The 19056-nt window shown below is 44.6% G+C and overlaps 2 protein-coding genes across 2 annotated transcripts; one reads left to right on the top strand and one right to left on the bottom strand.

The window, feature by feature from the left end:
* Positions 1–1852: 1852 nt before the first annotated feature.
* Positions 1853–11030, bottom strand: LOC121856653 (inhibitor of growth protein 4-like; the record flags this gene model as incomplete). Its single annotated transcript, XM_042352322.1, is given in 3 exon segments — positions 1853–1999; positions 3047–3141; positions 10908–11030. Coding segments are annotated over 3 exon segments (249 nt in total), but the record flags the coding sequence as incomplete, so codon positions are not given.
* On the top strand, positions 11031–17691 carry LOC121856654 (proline-rich protein 36-like; the record flags this gene model as incomplete). The annotated part of the gene is made up of 3 exons (XM_042352323.1): positions 11031–12753; positions 13015–14021; positions 17512–17691. Coding segments are annotated over exons 1-3 (2910 nt in total), but the record flags the coding sequence as incomplete, so codon positions are not given.
* Positions 17692–19056: the final 1365 nt, after the last annotated feature.

The raw sequence follows: 19056 nt of genomic DNA on the forward strand, positions 1-19056 counted from the left end.
CCTCCCTTGCTACCTTCAGTTCATTATTCTTCTTTACTTTTCTTAACTCGGACTTAACCCTACCGGCCAATACCTTATAATAATCTCGGAGGTAAACTTCACCACGATTTATTCTCCTACCTATAGCCTTCCTTGTCTAATAATATTCATTGTTGTTTGATCTGAGTTTTCTGTATGGTATGTTCTGCCTTTGTGCCTTAAGTAACTCATTATTTAAATTGTTGTGGAACTCGTCAACCTCAGACCTCGTTATCAGGTCATCCTCAACCGTCAGGTCTCCAGGTAAGGTGAGGTCGCCCTCTGTGGGTACATTGTGTGAGGTCATGTAATTCACCCCCAAGCGTGATACCCCTTCTCTCAGCTGCTTCTTCAAACTATCAAAGTTTGCCCTTCTGAAATCTGTGACTTTAATGGAATTTTCATTGCGGCAGCCCTGAAATTCTAATTGGAATCTCACTTCATTGTGATCACTGTTAGTTAGTTCGTTCCCTACCTCAACATTACTAATGAGGTTTTCTCTGTTTGACAGAACTAAATCGAGTATATTATTACCCCGGGCGGGTTCAGCTATATGTTGGCTTAGGAAACAGTCCTGAACAGTTTCAAGAAAATACTCTGATTCTGAGTTACCCGTAAGGTCGGTCCAATTTATTTGACGAAAGTTAAAGTCACCTACTATACAGACTTTGCTATGTCTTGATGCCCTGCGCATTTCATCCCAAATATGTCGCTCATTAACTCTACCAAGATTAAGAGGTCTATATATTACGCCTGTGATTAATTTTTCCCTACCATCGGTTAATTCTATTCAAATTGTTTCTCTATTACGCTCAGTTTTTATTTCCTTATTTATTTCACACTTCATATTATCCCTGACATAGATTGCTACTCCGCCTCCTTTCCTAATCTGCCTATCAGTATGGAATAATTTGTAACCTGCAATTTGGTATTCGACAGGTAACTCACGTCAGTCTAAGTTTATCCATGTTTTGGTGAATGCTATTATATCGATTTTTTCAGTACATACCAACGCCCTGATTTCATCCATTTTGTTTCTCATGCTTCTACTGTTTGGGTAGTAGCCATTTAAGTTAGTCGTGTTCTGAGTCCTCCCATTACCGCGTTTAGTTTTAGACTCCCTGTCTAATTTAGTTTTGTCATCATTCCTAACACTATTTCCCTGTAACCTTTCACTTTGTTTACCCGCTCCCACTGCAGTTTCCTCCACCCCTGTGCTCACATGTTCCCCTTGCAGTTTAAAGACTTTGACACATTTTGAACTTCCCTCTCGAGAGCCAGCCAGGGTTGCCACCCCATCCCTAGCATAAAGGTCCCTTCTGCCGTAAAAGTTGTCCCAGTTGTCAATGAATGGGACTGATATTGACGTGCAATATCTGTCAAGACACCACCACCACACACGACCCTCACACACCATCACACACCACCACCACCACACACCACCACCACACACCACCACACACCACCACCACCACACACCACCACCACACACCACCACCACACACCACCACCACACACCACCATCACACACCAACATCACAGAACTAACCATAAGAAAAAAATACAAAAATATTAAATAAAATAAATAAAATCTCATATAGCGATAACAGAAATGCACTCAACTATCTGAAAAATAAAGCAAATTTATTAAAAACAAGAAAATTTGATAAAATAACAAAATATGGCCACTAGACTAAAACAAAATGTGGCCACTAGACTAAAACAAAATGTGGCCACTAGACTAAAACAAAATGTGGCCACTAGACTAAAACAAAATGTGGCCACTAGACTAAAACAAAACATGGCCACCAGACTACAACAAAACATGGCCACTCACCAACTCGTAGGTCTGTATGGCCAGCTGCACCTTATCATCGCTGTACTCTTTGGCCCGGTTGAACATCTTCTGTATTTTGCTCATCTGCTCCGATCTCTTCTCCGGACTCAGCCCTTTCACCGTACTCAGGTAATCGTCGGAAATCTAGAGTACGCCATCGTCATGTTAATTATTGTCTCTCTATCATGTTATAAATGTTAACTGTTTCTCTCTAACATGTTATAAATGTTAACTGTTTCTCTCAAACATGTTACTAGAAGGAGTTCACCAGATCGGTTTAATTGACTAAGTGACTGGCAACTGATTTTACTGATACTGTATTTTTTGTTAGTTTCAGGTGGTGTTGCCGTGTGGGACCCATCGTATGGAAGCAGCATCAAGTGGTTTATTGAATCCAAATCCCTCGACCAAACCCAGCACAACTTCCACCCGCACCTGTACACAATGGACTGCAGCTATTGTCACTCAAGCTAACCAATTAATCATAAACTTTGATAGTTGTTTATACAGAATACTAGCTATGTATCTTAATTAGAATAAAAATATTCAAGAATCAAATGGTTCAGGTATCTCATCATCTTGACCTAAAACTGTTTCTCCAACACACCAATACCTTCCATTCACAGGATTAAATAATGATTATACCAACACAAACAGTTACAGTTACAGATGGAATTCCCTGGGCACATGACAGCATCTGGCATGACAGTAGCACAGTACTTGAGGACCATAAGGTAACAGGGATTGGAATATCAAAATATTTTCTCAGACTTTTTTCTCTACTGTACTGTATTAAGACGTGTCGGGTTTGTTTCCTCTCATTTTCTGGTTCTGACATAATAGTTTGTGGTGAAAAGCAGCATTATTAGATACCTATCTTATATGTGAGCTACAAGTAGATAATGCCAGATATTGCCCACAACCGATCATCAAAAATATACTATACCCCAAAAAATATATTCTTCCATACTAAAGTTGAGAGGTAAATACACCTTCTTCACCATTATTAAGTTAATCAACAGACATATCAAGAATGAACGCAATTATAGACAATTAGAGGTACAGTGAAACCTCTGTCAACAGATTATATGGAGATAAAAGTCCATTATGTCGAGGGTCCGTTAGATGTGAAACCCCCATATGGAAATAGAAGTCCGTTACATGGAGGTTTGACTGTAGTATAAGACGCACCTGGTCAATGTTACGCATGACATCCTGTGAGCGTTGGTCCAGGTCTCTCATTAAGTGGAAGTTTCGCTGCAGTTCTGTTGGAAGATTTTCTAAGCCTGAAAGATGAGAGAGAGAGAGAGAGTGTGATCAGTTGTATAGTAGTGTTAACCACCACAGTACAGGGGGGCCTCACTATATGTTGTACGTACAGGTATATGTCATTTCACATATGCTTCACATACCATTTACATAACCTCCACCATCCACTGTTTCATACGGTGTGTGTGTGTGTGTGTGTGTGTGTGTGTGTGTGTGTGTGTGTGTGTGTGTGTGTGTGTGTGTGTGTGTGTAATAATAATAATAATAATTTTATTAACGGTTTATTGAAAGAGCATGGCAGCCGGAAAGCTGAAAATATACGGTTATATATTGGGGAATGGGTCTCTTGATTTACAAATAATATACAAGTAACATAAATGATACAAATATGATATATAATAACTAGGTGGGGAGAAGGTCAAACTACAGGGCATTTCAACATAGTGACGGTGCAAAAAGTAAGATTGACCAGGAGTTAATACACTCGTTGATTACAAGTTGTTGATAATTTTTACAATGGTTGGGACTGTGTGTGTACCTGAATATGACTTAAATAATGTTAAACGCACATAATACAATGTAAAAATAACCATAATAAGTAATAAAAGTGATCAACATGTATTGGGTTTCTACCACACCAAGATACATCAGTCACCTAACACAACTTTGCTCTAATGCCATTGTTATGTGTAAACAGAGCATATGTGGAAAAGTCATTAAAATGTGCGAGTGAGCCTTATGACAAGAGAAAATACTGTACAGTAATCCCGTGTTTTTCGCATTTTTTTTACTCAAAACTTATATACCGTGTACTACATATAAAATATCCTTTAAAAACAAAAAATTTTATTTCGCGCCATTTTCGATATTCTCGTGTGCGGTGCGGCAAACAGAAAGCCACCCTTTCCCGCCTCAGACACCCGCTGCTCCGAGAAGCCTCAGTCCACACTACCGTACTGTGAACGCTACCGTGATTACCTCTTATGTTGTCCTCCCACGTGCAGTCCAAGAGATCAAGAATAGTGATGACCTTAACGGAAAAAAACAGTTTCATTGGACAAGCTCAGAGGTGGTATGAGCTATGGCTCGAGATATGGTGAAGACTGACAATTCATTTGTGTCTTTTGTCAGAATACAAGTCTTCAAGTGGAGGAATGTGGGTGGAAGAGGACTGGCTGGCTGGCGTGACTGCGTGAGGGCAGGCAGACGACGGGACAGCAGGGAGAGGCTGGCAATGTGGGTGTTGCCGACCTCAGCGAAATATAAAAAAATTTATTTCCTGGTAAATAAACAATTTTTGTATAAAACTGTGTTTACGTTTTACCATTATTATACTACAATATGATTAGTTTTAAATAATGATTTTAGTAAATGCCGGTACAGTGCATCAGCGATCAGTAACCACTGGACTGTGAGTGGCGAGCATGGCGTGGTTAAGTGCATGACCTACCTGGGCTGTTTTTTTTTTACGGGAATTAGCTCACCCGGGCACAGGTCAAACGACCCACAACGGGGCCTGGGGGGTGAAAAAAAAGAACGGAAAGAAATTGTAAATATAGAAAAAAAGGTTATACTGTATTAATCTACACCACGAAGATGCTGGAAAACCATCTTTTTAAAGTGAGACAGATTGTAAGAGCATGGAAACACAGAAGAAGGCAGAGCATTCCACAGTTTGGTGGCCACAGGCTTTTCGCGGGGGTTTCAGGAACGTAATTCCCGCAAAAAACACAGGATTACTGTACAGTAATATAAGATATAAATAAGTCTTGGGGTATATTGTGTGTGGGAGAATATTGGGTCTAAAAATCACCTTAACACACAGGCACTTTACAAGCCCTGGACATATCAATTCAATGCTGTAATGTGACTTGGAAATTAAAAAATAACTACAGTATAAAATAAGAATAATTAATAGCAAGTGAACAGTGTACTACCGCCTGGGAAGATATTGGAAACATAATGTGTTGTCTAATGGTAGACCCTGCTGCCATATGGCATCACAAAAATTATGACCAAGTCCCAGGTTGCTGGTCTGACTTTCTGCCTCACTTACACACAATTGCAGGGTCTCAATTGTTTCTCTTACTATTGACGACACAACATACATACAGTTTATTGTTTCTCACTCATGATCTTTTTTTTCATTTTTGTATTTCTTTATTATTATTATTATTATTAGTATTATTATTATTATTATTATTAGTGTTGCTATTATTATTATTATTATCATTATTTTATTTTCATTTTTTATTTCTGATTATAAAATATATTTACGATGAATTATTATTATTATTATTATTATTACTATTATTACATTTTCGCCCCCCAGGCCCTGATGTGGGTCAGTGACCTGTGCCCGAGTGGACTAATCCCCGGAGGGAAAAAACTGTTTACACGTCAGTATCAAATTTCACCTTTATTCCCTAAGTCTTTAGGTCCATTTGGTGCTGAGTTACTAAAACATTATGGTAACATTATCAATGTTTTCAAAAAACTCCCACATCAACCCCAGATAAGTTACTGTACTGTATTAACCACTTGTGTACAGGTCTGCCAACTATGTATAATACAACTGGCATGAAGGAAGGGGTTACATCTGGGCCTTTGTTACAACGTACTAACAGCTGATCAGCCTCTCCACCACAGAATTAGTCTCCAGTAGTAACCTCCCTGTTGGCCAAAATCTTTGATCCCCAGAACTCTCCAGTAGCTGGAATGAATTTTTGAACCTTCTGAGAAATTGCAGGAATAATCTCTCCATTCCAGAATGGGAAAGAATTTCCAAGGATGGAATCGTGTGCATTTCCAGAAAATTGCTAAAAAATTCCTACGCTCTGAACACGAAAAATTTTCCGGGAGTTCCGAGAGATTGCATCAAGCTGCGACGCGTTATAACGTGTCGGGCACCCGGGTGGGCTAGCTGCTTTGGTAATTCAGGCCATAGGCTCGTGTGCTCGGTTCATATTCAGCTGCCATCGTACAAGGTTGTTCCCTCACTCGCTGCATTTTTGGCATACAATTTGTGTTGTACAGTACAGTACTGTACACTCGCTAAAAAACTGCCATACAGGTGGGGTACAATGATTTATTGCATCAATGATAAAAAGCAGCATAGATTGTAAGGGGGAATTTGATTTGTTATTATTCATCTTTACATTCTATCTCATTAATACTGCCAGTCCTCGACTTACGAAGGGGATAGGGACCAACGACCAGGTCGTATGTCGAATTGGTCACAAGTCGAAAATGAGAAAATAATACATAGAAAATCTAAAATGGGTGTCTCCTTTTCTTCTGAGCACCACGAGAACTCTCATTTTTACGCTTGCCAGCCATTTTAAAGGTAATTACATACGAAAATTTTGTCAGTACACAGCGCGATTACTAAAGTCGGGACTCGGAAATACGTAATTTGAAAAATATTATATACGACTGTGGCGGTCGTGGTGGTCGTAAGTAGAGGAGTACCTGTATATTAATGTATATATGTGGAAGATGTGATCTTTTTTCTTTTATATGTAATTTTATATTTTAAATTTAGTTCACAATTAAGATCACTTTACCCGGTGACCTGACAATGATAACCTCACAAAATATGACGGTTGAGGATGACCTGATCACGAGATCTGAGGTTGACGAGTTCCACAATTTAAATAATGAGTTACTTAATGCACAAAGGCAGAACATACCATACAGAAAACTCAGATCAAACAACAATGACCCTAAATGGATAAATAATTATTTAAAGAATATTATTGGCCAAAGGAAGGCTATAGGTAGGAGAATAAATCGTGGTGAAGTTTACCTCCGAGATTATTATAAGGTATTGGCCAGTGGGGTTAAGACCGAGATAAGAAAAGCAAAGAGGAATAATGAATTAGAGGTAGCAAGGTAGACAAAGTCAAACCCCAAGGATTCTATCAAATGTATCAAACTAAAACACGAGACAAGACTGGACCAATACAGTCAGATACCGGCGAGTTAACTGATAACGACGGAGAAATGAGCAATAATCTGAATAAATATTCCTCAACAGATTTCACCACCGAAAATTTAAACATGATACCCGAGGCACCGACTATATTCAGAGATAGTGAAGAGAGTAGATTAAGCGAGATAGTAGTGACTAGTAACAACGTTAGTAAGCAAAGAGACAAACTAAAGCCTAATAAGTCACCTGGTCCCCATGAGATATTTGCCAGAGTATTAAAGGAATGTAAGGAAGAGCTTGGTATGCCCTTAGCAAAGTTGTTTAACATGTCATTAAAACGGCTGTAGTACCAGAATCCTGGAGGATAGTGAATGTGATACCGATTTTCAAGAAGGGAGATAGATCACTATCCTCTAACTACCGTCCAATCAGTTTAAAATCAATTGTAGGCAAATTGGTGGAAGCAATCATTTCAAACCCTATTCAAAATCACCTGGAGAAGCACAAGTTGATCAATGATTCCCAACATGGCTTCACAAGCGGGCGTTCATGTCTAACTAAGCTATTAACATTCTTTTCATCAGTTTTTCGAATCGGTAGACGAGGGGCACAATTTCTATTCACATACTCATAAAACTCGTCCTTCACACTGACTCAACCCTCGGTGTTCACTCATTCACTCGCTTTGTATTTCAGTGAACCAAAAGTGACATAAAACATCTCACTCATTCCTGAACCTCTAGTCAGCTACTGTTTGAAGTGTGCAAGGTGGCCGAGTTAGTAATGTGTGGGCCCAGTTGGAGGTACACCCCAACACAACCCGAACACTCCACTAATACAACCTAACACAAACCTAACACAACCTAACACAACCCTAACACAACCTAACACAACCTAACACAACCCTAACACAAATATAACACTACCCTAATACTGTATTACCCAAAACTTCAACTTCACCCAAATTATAATATATTACTAAGGTTAGGTTAGGGTAGTTTGGTTCATTTAATAAACAATAAAGTATATAATGTGATGGTCTATAATATTCTGTATTCTCCGTGAAATACAAGATTACAACTTAACCTGATATTTATATGACTGCAATATATCCTAATCTAACAACAATGTTTACATGAATGCAATATATCCTAACCTAACCTAACTTAATGTTTACATGAATGCAATATTCTAACCTCTTTGTTTATATGAATGCAATATATCTATCCTAATTAATGTTTATTGAATGCAATATATCCTAACCTAACCTAACTTAATGTTTATATGAATGCAATATATCTAACCCAACTAACTTAATGTTTATATGAATGCAATATATCCTAACCTAACTAACATGTTTACATGAGTGCAATATATCCTAAACTTAATGTTTACGGATGCAATATAACATAACCTAACCTTATGGTGGTTGGTAAGTGGTATTATTGTTTCAGTCATCCCTAATTTTAGGGTTTTAAGTTACCACGCCGGGGTTTAGGTTGGGTTAGGTTAGTTTGGTATTAAATATGTTTCTCGTTGTTTTTGATATGTTTTGAACTACTTCCAAATAGTGGATGACTGATAATTTTGGTTAGTGTTGGGTTGATGTTGGGTTGAAGTTAGTGTTATGTAGTGTTGTGTTAGGTTAGAGTTAGGTTAGTGTTGGTTAGGTTAGTGTAGAGTTAGTGTTGTGTTAAAATTGAGTGGAATTAGTGTTGTGTTGGTTAGGTTAGTGTTATGTTAGTGTTGTGTTAGGTTAGGTTATATTGATGGTATGTTGGTGTTGTGTTAGTGTTATGAGTGTTGTGTTGTGTTAGGTTAGTCAGACAGAAGGCGTCTTTGCTATCATTACATAGTCTGGCTGCCCTTCCAATCGCATTTATTGCTGTATAAGAATCAGTACAGACATTTCTTTGGTCAAATCTTTACTTAATGTCATGGTTGTAATAACATGTTCACCTATAATAACTTATTCCAGGGTTGTATATAACCCACAACCTAATGATCACAATAAAATAGTTAATATTAACGGAAGTGGATATTTTGCTGACTGGTAAGTTCCTCCTAACCTTTTTACAAGAGTGCACTCTGATTGGCTGATCATCCATTACCAGTGAACATGAGAACTATACTTGACAGTGACTGGCGACATTTGGTATTTATTTAGCCATGAGTCGATCATTGTGGAGCTGTAAATATACCTCTTATATCTGTTGTGCATGGAACCTTATCATTATAAAGAGGGCCTCTCAAATCTGTCTCTCAGAGTTTCGTGGGGCATCCTCCCTCAGGTTGACTAATAGCCTCCTTGCTGCCTTTCTCGCTGAGGAAGAAGCCGATGGTGTCTGCCTTGCTTGTCTGCTGCGATTCCAGGTTTGCTCTCTACGGGATCATTTGGATCAGGGTAAAACAAGGCCTCATCCTCCGAATAGAGTTAACATCCACTACTTCAGGGCAGGCCGCCATGCATTCCTATGGATACCCAGTCATGTAGGTATCTTGGGAATGGGCAGCAGATAAGCCTTGCCAAGACTAGCTGCAACAAGGCTACCTGATCGTTGTTCTCGAACACACAGCAGGACCCAAATTCGCGCAAACAGAAAGCTAGGGGAAGCAGCCATCCCCTGGACTCCCGCCCACCTGGTATGATGTCCTCCGTAAACTTCTGACCTCTCGTGTCTATGGGAAAGGGTGGCGGAAGGGACGTGATTGCTGCCCGTATCATCATTGGGTATGACTTTGGCGAGGAGTTGGTTATCGCATCCCGAACAGCGCTCTTGTGCATTATACAGAAGACCCGACAGCAGCACCTTATCCACTACCTCCTAAGATGTCCCCACACACGCCTTCGTGGCGCCTGCTGGACCACCACTCCGACCCCTGGCGAACCATGATGATCCTCCCCATACTGGCCAGATATTATGTAAATAACATTGATTATGTGTTAAGGAATATCCTTCCTTCCTTAGGCTTTAGTAAGCCCTTTATAATATTTATACTGTATATACTTGTCACACTTGCCAGATGCTTCTGGTGTTGTTAACAGGAGTACCTAGTGACAGCACTAGGATCCACTTCCTCTATCAAGGAATAAACAATTGAAATTGAATAAAAGAGGCGATATTTACTAGAACCTAATAGAACCAAACAAACCTACCTAACCTTACCTAACTTCCTAGCTGGGGGCGAACCACCCGTCATAGTAAATTGTAGCCAATCAGAGCGCACTCACGGTAAAATAGCGTTAGTAGGAACTTAGCTAGTCACGGTAAAATATCCACTACATAGTTAACCAATCATCTTGAAATAGATTTAACTGAAGGAAATACTTAAAAGGAGGAAGAAATATTCCCGCTAAAACCAGACCATTAGTTAACTCCCTCCCGGTAAGTCTTTCATTAATGTCTACTGTAACCAGACAGCCGTGGGGTAATGATAGATGGAAGGACAGGGAGGAGAACAAGACTCTCACTCTCAAGGTACTGCTCTAGGTGAGCCCGTCGCCATCTTGAGTCGTAGCTCCGAGGAGTTGTTGTGTTGTGGTTGATGACGTCACGTTAGCGTCCTGTTGCCATGGTTACCAACACCTCCCTCAGCGTCCCTCACTAACAAAGGCACTTTACTCATATATCTCTGTCATTACTTTAATTACGTTATTTGAAATATAATCATAAAACTCTAGGGTTCTATTAGGGTCATAAAAACACTTGTTGAAGATGTAGAGTTGTGGTAACAAGTAAAGGACGCTGCCTTAACACAACGCCGCGTCCCCGCTCTACACAAACCTACCTTCACTTGTATTGTAATTCAGGTCTTAAACTACAATAAATGATCAACTTATGAACTCACTTTCCATCACTGACAATGCTTCAGTCTTATCACTCCCTCGATAGATATTAAAAAAACTTAATACGGTGTTTACATAGAAGAATTACAAGCACAGGATAGAGTCACATCCGCCACCGGGGACAAATGAGGAGTACTGGACTACCAACCAACCAAACGTTCCCGGCCCCTCTCGCATGTGTCCCCCCACCTGCCTGGCCCACAGCGGCTCCCGTGTCTCCCCACCTACCTGGCCCACAGCTGCACGTGTCCCCCCACCTGTCTGGCCTGCTGGCCCACACCTGTGTCCCCCACCTCTTGGCCCTGACTGTGTCCCCCACCTACTTGGCCCCAACTGTGTCCCCACTTGGCCCCAACTGTGTCCCCCACCTGCTTGGCTCCAACTGCTCCCCCACCTACTTGGCTGGCTGTCCCCCACCTGGCCACTGCTGTCCCCCTACTTGGCCCCTGACATGTCCCCTGCTTGGCCACAACTGTCCCCCACCCTCGCTGGCCCCTAACTGTGTCCCCCACTTACTTAACTGTCCCCCACCTTGGCCCACCTGTGTGTCCCCCTCGCCCTACTGTGTCCCCTCTTGGCCCACATGTCCCCTGTGGCCCCAACTGTCCCCCCCCTACTTGGCCCAATATGTGTCCCCCACCTGCCAGCTGGCTGTCCCCCCACCTGCATGGGCTGTACGTGTTCCCCCACCTGCCTGGCCTGCTGGCCAGCCTGTGTCCTCCCCACCTGCTGGCCCGCAGCTGCTGCGGTTCCTCATCTGCCTGGCCTGCTGGCCAACACCTGTGTCCTCCACCTACCTGGCCCGGCTGTACGGTTCTCATCTGCCTGGCCTGCTGGCCACGCCTGTGTCCTCCACCTGGCCCGCGGCTGTATGGGTTCCCCTCATCTGCCTGGCCTGCTCCGCCGCCTGTGTCCTCCACCTACCCGCAGCTATGCGGTTCCTCATCTGCCTGGCTGCTGGCCAGCCTGTGTCCTCCTACTGCCAGCTGTACGGTTCCCCCATCTGCCTGGCCTGCTGGCCAACGCCTGTGTCCACCTACCTGGCCCGCAGCTGTACGGTTCCCCTCATCTGCCGCCTGCTGGCCAAGCGCCTGTGTCCTCCACCTACCTGGCCCTGCACACGGTTCCCTCATCTGCCTGGCCTGCCTTGCCTGTGTCCTCCACCTGGCCCCAGCTGTACTTCCCCTCATCTGGCCTGCTGGCGCACGCCTCCCCCACCGCCACTGGGTTCTCCTGCTTGCCCTGCTCCAACGCTGTGTCCTCCACCTGCAGCTGCGGTTCCCTCATCTGCCTGGCCTGCTGGCCAACGCCTGTGTCCTCCACCTACCTGGCCGCAGCTGTACGGTTCCCTCATCTGCCTGGCCTGCTGGCCAACGCCTGTGTCCTCCTACTGCCCGGCAGCTGCTGGTTCCCCTCATCTGCCTGCTGCTGGCCAGCCTGTGTCCTCCACCTACCTGGCAGGTGCAGTTCCCTCATCTGCTGTGCTGTGCTGCTGTGTCCCTCCCTACCTGGCCCGGCTGCTGGTTCCCTATGCCTGGCCTGCTGGCCAACGCCTGTGTCCTCCACCTACCTGTGCAGCTGTACGGTTCCCCTCATCTGCCTGGCCTGCTGGCCACAAGTGTGTCCCTCACCTACCTTGCCCCAGCTTGTACGGTTCCCCTCATCTGCCTGGCCTGCTGGCCAACGCCTGTGTCCTCCACCTACCTGGCCCGCAGCTACATGTTCCCCATCTGCCTGGCCTGCTGGCCAACAACTGTGTCCCCACCTACCTGGCCCGCAGCTGCATGGTCTCATCTGCGCTGGCCTGCTGGCCAATGCCTGTGTCCTCCACCTACCTGGCCCGCAGCTGTACGGTTCCCATCTGCCTGGCCTGCTGGCCAACAACTGTGTCCTCACTTACCTGGCCCGCAGCTGTGTGTTCCCCACCTGCCTGGCCTGCTGGCCAACGCCTGTGTCCCACTCCACCTGGCCCGCAGCTGTACGGTTCCCCTCATCTGCCTGGCCTTGCCCAACAAGTGTGTCCCTCACCTACCTGGCCGTGAGCTGTACGGTTCCCCCATCTGCCTGGCCTGCTGGCCAACGCCTGTGTCCTCCACCTACCTGGCCCAGCTACACGTTCCCCTCATCTGCCTGGCCTGCTGGCCAACAACTGTGTCCTCACTACCTGCCGAGCTGTACGGTTCCCCATCTGCCTGGCCTGCTGGCCAACGCCTGTGTCCTCCACCTACCTGGCCCGGGCAGCTGTACGGTTCCCTCATCTGCCTGGCCTGCTGGCCAACAAGTGTGCCCTCACCTACCTGGCCCGCAGCCACGTTCCTCATCTGCCTGTGGCCTGCTGGCCAACGCCTGTGTCCTCCACCTACCTGGCCCGCAGCTGTACGGTTCCCCATCTGCCTGGCCTGCTGGCCACCTGTCCTCCACCTACCTGGCTCCAGCTGTACGGTTCCCCATCTGCCTGGCCTGCTGGCCAACGCCTGTGTCCTCCACCTACCTGGCCTGCAGAGCTGCACGGTCCCCATCTGCCTGGCCTGCTGGCCAACGCCTGTGTCCTCCACCTACCTGGCCCGCAGCTGTACGGTGGTTCCCCTCATCTGCCTGGCCTGCTGGCCAACGCCTGTGTCCTCCACCTGGCCCGCGCAGCTGTACGGTTCCCCTCATCTGCCTGGCCTGCTGGCTACGCCTGTGTCCTCCACCTACCTGGCCCGCAGCTGTATGGTTCCCCTCATCTGCCTGGCCTGCTGGCACAACGCCTGTGTCCTCCACCTACCTGGCCCGCAGCTGTACGGTTCCTCATCTGCCTGGCCTGCTGGCCAACGCCTGTGTCCCACCTACCTGGCCTGCAGCTGTACGGTTTCCCCATCTGCCTGGCCTGCTGGCCAACGCCTGTGTCCTCCACCTACCTGGCCCGCAGCTGTACGGTCCCCCCATCTGCCTGGCCTGCTGGCCAACGCCTGTGTCCTCCACCTACCTGGCCCTGGCAGCCAACGGTTCCTCATCTGCCTGGCCTGCTGGCCAACGCCTGTGTCCTCCACCTACCTGGCCCGCAGCTGTACGGTTCCTCATCTGCCTGGCCTGCTGGCCAACGCCTGTGTCCTCCACCTACCTGGCCTGCAGCTGTACGGTCTCATCTGCCTGGCCTGCTGTGGCCCACAACTGTGTCCCCCATCTATACTACAATACAGTACAATATACTGTATGAGTGCAGTATACTATGCCATTATAATAATAATATTAATTATTATTATTATTAGTAATAGTAGTCGTAGTACTACTACTACTACTAATAATAATTAAGTTAAGTTGTCATACAGGTTTACAATTGAATAAACAAGTTTATAAACTATACAGGTACATTATACAGTTCAGCATGAATATTGACAATGTAGGTATACGGTGCACGTGGACCGTGGGAGTATAATGTGCGCCGAGACAGTGTAGGTAAATCGTCAAGTGTACCTGTGACTAGTGGAGTACCACAGGGTAGTGTATTAGGCCCATTGTTGTTTGTTTGCTTCATAAATGACATAAGAACATAAGAACATAAGAAAATAAGGAGTCTGCAATAAGCCGGTTGGCCTGTGCATGGCACAGTTCTGGTGCCCTTATTATAGAATGGATATCAATTCACTAGAGTCGGTGCAGTGAAGAATGACGAAAATGATTCCGGGACTTAGAAACCTTCCATATCAGGATAGGTTAAAGAAACTAAACTTGCATTCCCTAGAAAGACGAAGAGTGGGGAGATATGATAGAAGTATTCAAGTGGGTGAAAGGAATCAATAAGGATATAGATAAAGTTCTTATAATATCCGGCAGGATGGGACTCGAACAACGGATTTAAGTTGATAAGTTTAGGTTTAGGAGGAGATAGGAAGGAACTGGCACAAATCGGGTGGTGGACGAGGAAAAGCTTAGCAACTTTGTAGTAAGTGCTGAACGCTGGAAAGTTTCAAAAGGAGGCTAGATAGACTCATGGTTGATAGAGAGTGGTAGTAACTCTCGACAGGAGCTGCCATGCACAGGCCAACCGGCCTATTGCAGACTCCTTATTTTCTTATGTTCTTATGAGAGTTACTACCACTCTCTATCATCCATTAATTTATCCAGCCTCCTTTTGAAACTTTCCAGCGTTCCAGCACTTACTACAAAGTTGCTAAGCTTGTTCCAGTCGTCCACCACCCTATTTGTGAACCAGTTTCTTCCTATCTCCCTCCTAAACCTAAACTTATCCAACTTAAATCTGTGAAGAGCTGCAGAAGGACCTCTGTGGGCTCCAGGAATGGTCGAAGGAATGGCTGCTGAGATTCAATGTCACGAAGTGTAAGAGGATGCACTTGGGGCGTACCAACGGTAAGGAGGCGTACCATATGTCCCAACGGGATGAAGAAAATGTACTAGTTGAGACTGTGTGAGAAGGACCTAGGTGTGTATGTTGACAATGAGCTGAAGTTCTCGGGCCATTGTGAGAAGAAGGTAAATCAGGCAAATAAATTATTGGGTCTTATAAGAAGGTCGTTCAGATATCTAGACGGTCCGTCCCTCGTGACGATCTTCAGGAGTGAAGTGCTTCCCCATCTGGAGTACTGTCACCCCATCTGGTCCCCGAGATATGCTAGGGACTGTCAGTTGGTTGAAAATGTTCAAAGGAGGGCCACCAAACTGGTGCCTGCACTTCGGCACCTCAGCTACCCTGAGAGATTGGAGCGCCTGAACTTGCCTAGCTTATACTACAGACGGGCAAGGGGGGACCTAGTTGAGGTTTATAAGCATCTCAGGGGGCACTACTCAGTTGAGTGTCCTTACTTGGAGCTGGCGGACGCTCGCCCCACAAGGGGTCACAGCTCAAGATTGAAGAAGCCGCAAGTCCGGAAAACCGTGAGGGCAAACTTTTTCGGAGTGAGGGTTGTAAACTCTTGGAACAATCTACCAGAAAGTGTTGTGACGGCACCGAGTGTGAGCTCTTTCAAGAGAAGACTTGACCAACACTGGAGCGGGTTCAGGTACATTCAGGAGCCGGTGCATGCCCAGTATTTGCCAACAGTGCGTGACAGAGACGTGACCGATCGCCCGGGCGGCTAGCGAGCCGACTTTGGCGAAGAATATAAAGGAAAAGAGACGTGACCGATCGCCCAAGCGGCTAACAAGCCGATCAGTGGCGAAGAGGATAAAAGTAAAAAGTAAAATAAATCCGTTGTTCCGAGTCCTATCCTGCTCGGATATTATAAGAACTTTATCTATATCCCCTTTATTGATTCCTTTCACCCACTTGAATACTTCTATCATATCTCCCCGCACTCTTCGTCTTTCTAGGGAATGCAAGTTTAGTTTCTTTAACCTATCCTGTTATGGAAGGTTTCTAAGTCCCGGAATCATTTTCGTCATTCTTCGCTGCACCGACTCTAGTGAATTGATATCCATCCTATAATAAGGGCACCAGAACTGAGCCGCATAATCGAGGTGCGGCCTGACTAGCGAAAGATATAGTTGCAATAAGACCTCTGCACTCTTGTTACTTACATTTCTAGATATAAAACCCAATACTCTGTTTGCCTTATTTCGAACATTAACGCACTGTTTTCTAAGCCGTAGGTCCGGGCTTACAAGTACCCCTAGGTCTCTTTCGCAAGTCGACTTCTCTAGGTTGATGTTGTTAAGGCTGCATACATTGACAGTATTTGTTCTTCCAATATTAAGTACGCCGCACTTACTGGTGTTGAATTTCATTTGCCATTTTTCAGACCACCCCTGCAGTTTATTTAGATCCTCCTGTAATGCATTTGCATCCTGCCTTGAATTAATCTGCCGCCCTATTTTGGTGTCATCCGCAAACTTGCTTTTGTCACTGCTGATCCCAGTATCTAGATCGTTTATGTAGATTATGAACAAGAGTGGGCCTAGTACTGACCCCTGGGGAACCTCACTGGTTACACGGCCCCACTCATATTTAACACCAGCTACGCTGACCCTCTGCGTTCTATCGGTGAGCCATGATTTTATCCAATTTAAAACTTTCCCCTCGATACCATGAGCCTTAATTTTTCTCAGAAGCCTCTGATGTGGTACTCTGTCAAATGCTTTGCTAAAGTCTAAGTAAATAACATCGTAATTTTCGTCATTATCTACTACCTCGAAGACTTTCCTAAAAAACGTCAGCAGATTTGTTAGACAAGATTTTCCTTTCGTAAACCCATGTTGAGAGTCGTAGATTAATTTGCTTTTCTCTAAATGCGATAGGATGCTATCTGCTATAATTGATTCAATAAATTTCCCCACTACTGACGTCAAACTGATCGGCCGGTAATTTGACGCTGATGCTCTGTCTCCCTTTTTGAATATAGGTACTACATTTGCCTGTTTCCACAAGTCTGGCACAACTCCCGTGTCTAATGATTTTGTAAATAAATTTACGAGGGGTCCGCTAATCTGTTCCCTACACCCTTTCAAGACTCGAGGGAAGCTGTACACTCTTTCATACAAATGTTTGTGGACGATGCCAAGTTATTTCGGGAAATTAAGAACTAAGCAGACTGTGAAGAGCTGCCGAAGGATTTCGATGAGCTGCAAGAATGGTCGAGGAAATGGCTGCTAAAATACAATGTCATGAAGTGCAAAAGGATGCACCTGGATCGCACCAATAGTAAGGAAGCGTATCAAATGTCCCAACAAGACGAAGAGAGTGCATTAATCAAGACCAAATGTGAAAAGGATCTTGATGTGTATGTCGTCAATGAACTCAAGTTCTCGGGTCATTGTGAGAAGAAGGTGGTGAATCAGGCAATGAAATTAGTAGGTCTTATAAGAAGGTCGTTTAGATATCAGGATGGTGCTTCCCCGTCTGCGGTACTGTCACACAGTGTGGTCCCCGAGATATGCTAGAGATTGTCAGTTGATTGAAAATACCCAAAGGAGGGCCACCGGACTGGTGCCTGCTCTACGGAACCTTAGTTACCCAGAGAGATTGGAGCACCTGCAACTACCAAGTTCAGACTACAGACGGGCGAGGGGTGACCTAATTGAAGTGTATAAACATCTCAGGGGGCACTACTCGGTCAAATGTATACATACCTGGAGCTGGCGGACGCTCGCTCCACAAGGGGTCACAGCTCAATGTTAGCGAAGCCACAAGTCCAGAAAACTGTGAGCGAATTTTTTTTTTCGGAGTGAGAGCTGTTAACTCTTGGAACAATCTGCCATAGAGTGTTGTGACGGCACCGAGTGTGAGCTCATTCAAGACCAGACTTGACTATGACCAACAGTGGAGCAGGTTCAGATATATTCAAGAGCCAGTGCATGCCCAGTACTTGCCAACACTGCGTAACGAGCCGATCAGTGGCGAAGATGATAAAAGTAAAAGTAAAAGGTAAACAACAATGGTAAAGAGTAAGGCAACTTGACCAAGGATAACTGTCAGCTGTTTATTCCCAGGAGGTCCTACACTTAGGCTTACCCCTGGTCTCTAGTCAGTAATAGAATGTGTACAGGAGTATTAGTGATAAATTCAACAAGCATTACTCTGCACTTGGGATGGCGGATCACTTCAACAATACAACATTTTGTGGTTAATAATACAAAAACTCACTCTCTTCTCTTGCTGTAGCTTCAACTGCTGTGTATTGTTGAGTTTTAGATTTGAAATGTTTAATGCTATCACTGGCTTTCCTGTTCGTTATAGCTGTAGAGTACAGTACAGTAAATAATCAACTATCGCTTAAATCTCCGGGTGTTTGTTTGTTGATACAGTACTGTAGTTACTTATAGCTTAACCTCTCCGTCGTGTATAGATAGGTGGGGCATGATAACGCTGTGTACAACCTCACAAGCACTTGTTGTTCACTTGGAGCACCACAAGCACCCGCTATGAATGTTTGTCTCTTGTTAGGTTTATCCCAGGGGCGGATCCAGGGAGGGTATCCTGGGGGTCCGGACCCTCCTTTTCATCAGAAAATTACAATACTTTTTCTTTAATGCATTATTGTACTCAGGCATTTTTTGTATAGTAAAAAGTAAATACTATTGACCTCAGAATATCTCCTAATATCAAATGCACACGGCTTCAAAATGGCCTCAAAATGCCCATGATATTGGTCACATCTCAAAAAATTTTCAGGGGACTTACGGCACCCCCACACAACTTGAACCCCCTCTTGATAT

The sequence above is a fragment of the Homarus americanus genome, unplaced genomic scaffold, assembly GCF_018991925.1.
Source record: "Homarus americanus isolate GMGI-L3 unplaced genomic scaffold, GMGI_Hamer_2.0 scaffold10845, whole genome shotgun sequence".
Classification (NCBI taxonomy): domain Eukaryota; kingdom Metazoa; phylum Arthropoda; class Malacostraca; order Decapoda; family Nephropidae; genus Homarus; species Homarus americanus.